This window comes from Cibotium barometz, chromosome 11 (assembly GCF_041138505.1).
Source record: "Cibotium barometz isolate CiBa-2024 chromosome 11, ASM4113850v1, whole genome shotgun sequence".
NCBI lineage: Eukaryota > Viridiplantae > Streptophyta > Polypodiopsida > Cyatheales > Cibotiaceae > Cibotium > Cibotium barometz.
Genome location: NC_141056.1, coordinates 57,735,409 through 57,738,113, shown reverse-complemented (window position 1 = coordinate 57,738,113; position 2,705 = coordinate 57,735,409). Strand labels below are relative to the sequence as shown.

Below are 2,705 nucleotides of genomic sequence, written 5' to 3'. Positions count from 1 at the left end.
AATGTGTTAAAAAAAGATTTTAAAAATCCCTTTGATTGAACCCACATGCTACGCTTACATATTTATGAGTGACCCTTCCCCTCCCCTTGGCCCTCCCCCAAGGATATGCTTCTTTCCTCCACTACAAAATGATAAGCGAGTAGTTTAAATTTGATTAGGTGATTCTAGAGAATATAAACAAAACTATAAAAAAACAATTGAAATAATAGAGTAAGAGAAAACAAGTAGACCTAAAAAAGTAAGATCAAAATGAGAAAATCATTACTATAGAAAGTGAAGATGATAATAGTGACAATAAGAAGGGCATCCACAAGCTACAAGATATTCCTTTACCGTGAAAGAGGAATGTTGGTACCAATTTTGAATCCATGAGAGTTTATGTATAGTATTCCACTTTCCAAATTGAGAGAGATGATTTTTTCAAAGAGTAGAGACATTAGACCTTTGTTGTTGTTTTACTTGGTTGAATATATGATGGACAATGCTTTGCTCCGAGACGTGGTCATGCCCAGCTCCCACCACCAGCCACAAGGGCAAGTAGACGAATGTATGTGAGTGAGTAGGGAAGGATGCGGACAGTGGAATGGCCGCGAAAGGTAGCGGAAAGGGCACCAAGATGCTGCACACCAAGCATCCATTGTAGGACGGCACCAAGGAGCATAAGGCCTCGAAATGTCGTGATTGTAGAGTGGTGTCGGGCCACCCCAACCATCCATAAGATGGCCAAGGTTACCACGGTAGTATCAGCAGCGCCACAGGGGATGGCGAGGGATGCCCACTGGCGCTTGTTGTTAACGTGGCGGAGGCACCACCAGGCGTTTGCGAAGCTCGCCAACAGGGCCGCTGCGGCTGCCATGGCTATGGCCCAGGTGGTGCCATCGCTGAGGTAGCTGCTGCCGACGGGGCGAAACCAGGGCGTGGTGGCGACGGCGGTCAGCCAGAGGGCGGCCACAAGGGCTTCGAGGGCGGCGCCGGCGGAGAGGGCACGGAGCGGGTGACGGAGAAGGGGGCTTGGCTTGGGTTTGAGCACCACAAAGGCTCGTCTCTGGTCTGCAATTCCCTCGCATTGTGCAACCCCGCAGAAGGCCTCCAGGGGCAGCTTGGTGCCTGTGCTGTCCACCACGTAGCCTCTCAGCGTCCTCCTTGCCAACAACACACTCGAGAAAGCATCCGTCCTGAACAGCACCACTAATACCGACGCTATCACAAACGCGCCCCCCCGAGACAGCCACCACGACGCTTCCCCCCACTCCTCCCTCCCCGTCTCCGTCGCTTCCTCCCCCAACAACGCCTTTCTGTAACAGCTCGTAAACGGATTCTCGCTGCCTCGCTCCTCCGCATCCTTCGTCACACTGGCTTGCAGCAGCGTGCTCGCCCACATCACGCTCGGTTCCTCCGACGGATCCAGTAACAGCAAGCCCGTGTTCCCCTCCTCCACCGCGTACAAGTCCGCCACGCACCTGCTGAGTGCCGCTTGCGCCGGGCTCATTGAGGTGCTAGGGCCTAAGGGACCTGCAAGCCCGGACGGCTGCAGACCTTGATATACAGCGTTCTGAGAGGCATGACAATTGTAAAACCGGCACCCTTGGCTGATGATTGCGTCGAATTCGTCATCTACTTTAAAAACTGCCCCTTGTGCCACAGCGACTAAGTGCTCTGTTACCCCGGCTACCCGCTGCAAGAGGAGGCACTTGCACGGCGGCCGGCTGCTTGGGCATTTGCACCTACATCCATCAAATAAGTAGAATGTTAGGAGAAAATCGAACGACTTCAGACCATTGCAGACACCGATCATCGTACAACCTGCAGTACCTCTCCACTTGTTGGCTCGGATAATGATCAGGGTGTAGCCATCGAGCTGCAATAAGATCCACGGTCTTGCCTGAGACTGCTCCGTAGTAGCTAAAAAGTTGGCTTGCCCACACCAGACTCCTCTCTTCAACGAGTAGGAGTGCTTTGCTCAAGGAGTGCTGCTGCAGAGCAACGTTAGTTCCACCGAGGGTCATCACAGATCCGTCTTGCTTACCTGCAAAATACGTGAGAAGATCTCTCGTATTGTTCTCGGCATCTAATCTTCCTCTCATGATCGTCGTGACCAGTGCCGTAAGCAAGCCCAGTGCTGTAAGACCAGCATCAAAAAAGTTTGCAGCGTCGGAGAGAGCTAAATTTTGCTCCACGGCCAGTGCCCGACCGATTATGAGCCAGAAAATCACCGCGACTGCGAAAACGCGTCCATCATCCATTCTCCGGAATCAGCGAGCTGCGAGCTGCCACTAGCGAAAGAGCTGCTTCTTGCCGAAGCAAATGCGTGGGAAGAAGATGGCATCACCACGCTTAATTCAAGGTCGTCCTTGAAGACAGTGGCACTCACTCACCTTTGTTCGTATAAAGAGGGTGTAATCGTTCTTTGCCAGTACGCTTGATTTTTGACGGTGACGGCTTCGAGCTGTAATAACGTTCTTAAAAGACGAGTGTCCTTCAAAAACATAAATTTTGGTATTTACAAACTTATAGCAGTGTTCATAGAAACCCCCCAAAGCCTTACAACAAAACCCCCAAACCTTTACAAAACACCTCCAAAATTCATGATCTCACTTGTAATTTTTTTTAATTTTAAAGATCGATAAAATTTTAAGCATTTTAGTTATATTTTAGTAAAAAACTTGTTAATATTGAAAAAAAACTTGTGAATTTTTAAATTGCAA

General features: G+C 49.7%; 1 protein-coding gene across 1 annotated transcript; it reads right to left on the bottom strand.

Moving 5' to 3' along the window:
• Positions 1-241: 241 nt before the first annotated feature.
• LOC147634380 (uncharacterized) lies at positions 242-2,339 on the bottom strand. The gene is made up of 2 exons (XM_086805520.1): positions 1,813-2,339; positions 242-1,724 (listed from the first exon to the last, which is right to left on the bottom strand). Exons 1-2 carry the CDS (start codon positions 2,241-2,243, stop codon positions 503-505), a joined length of 1,653 nt encoding a protein of 550 aa, XP_086661646.1. The 5' UTR covers positions 2,244-2,339; the 3' UTR covers positions 242-502.
• Positions 2,340-2,705: the final 366 nt, after the last annotated feature.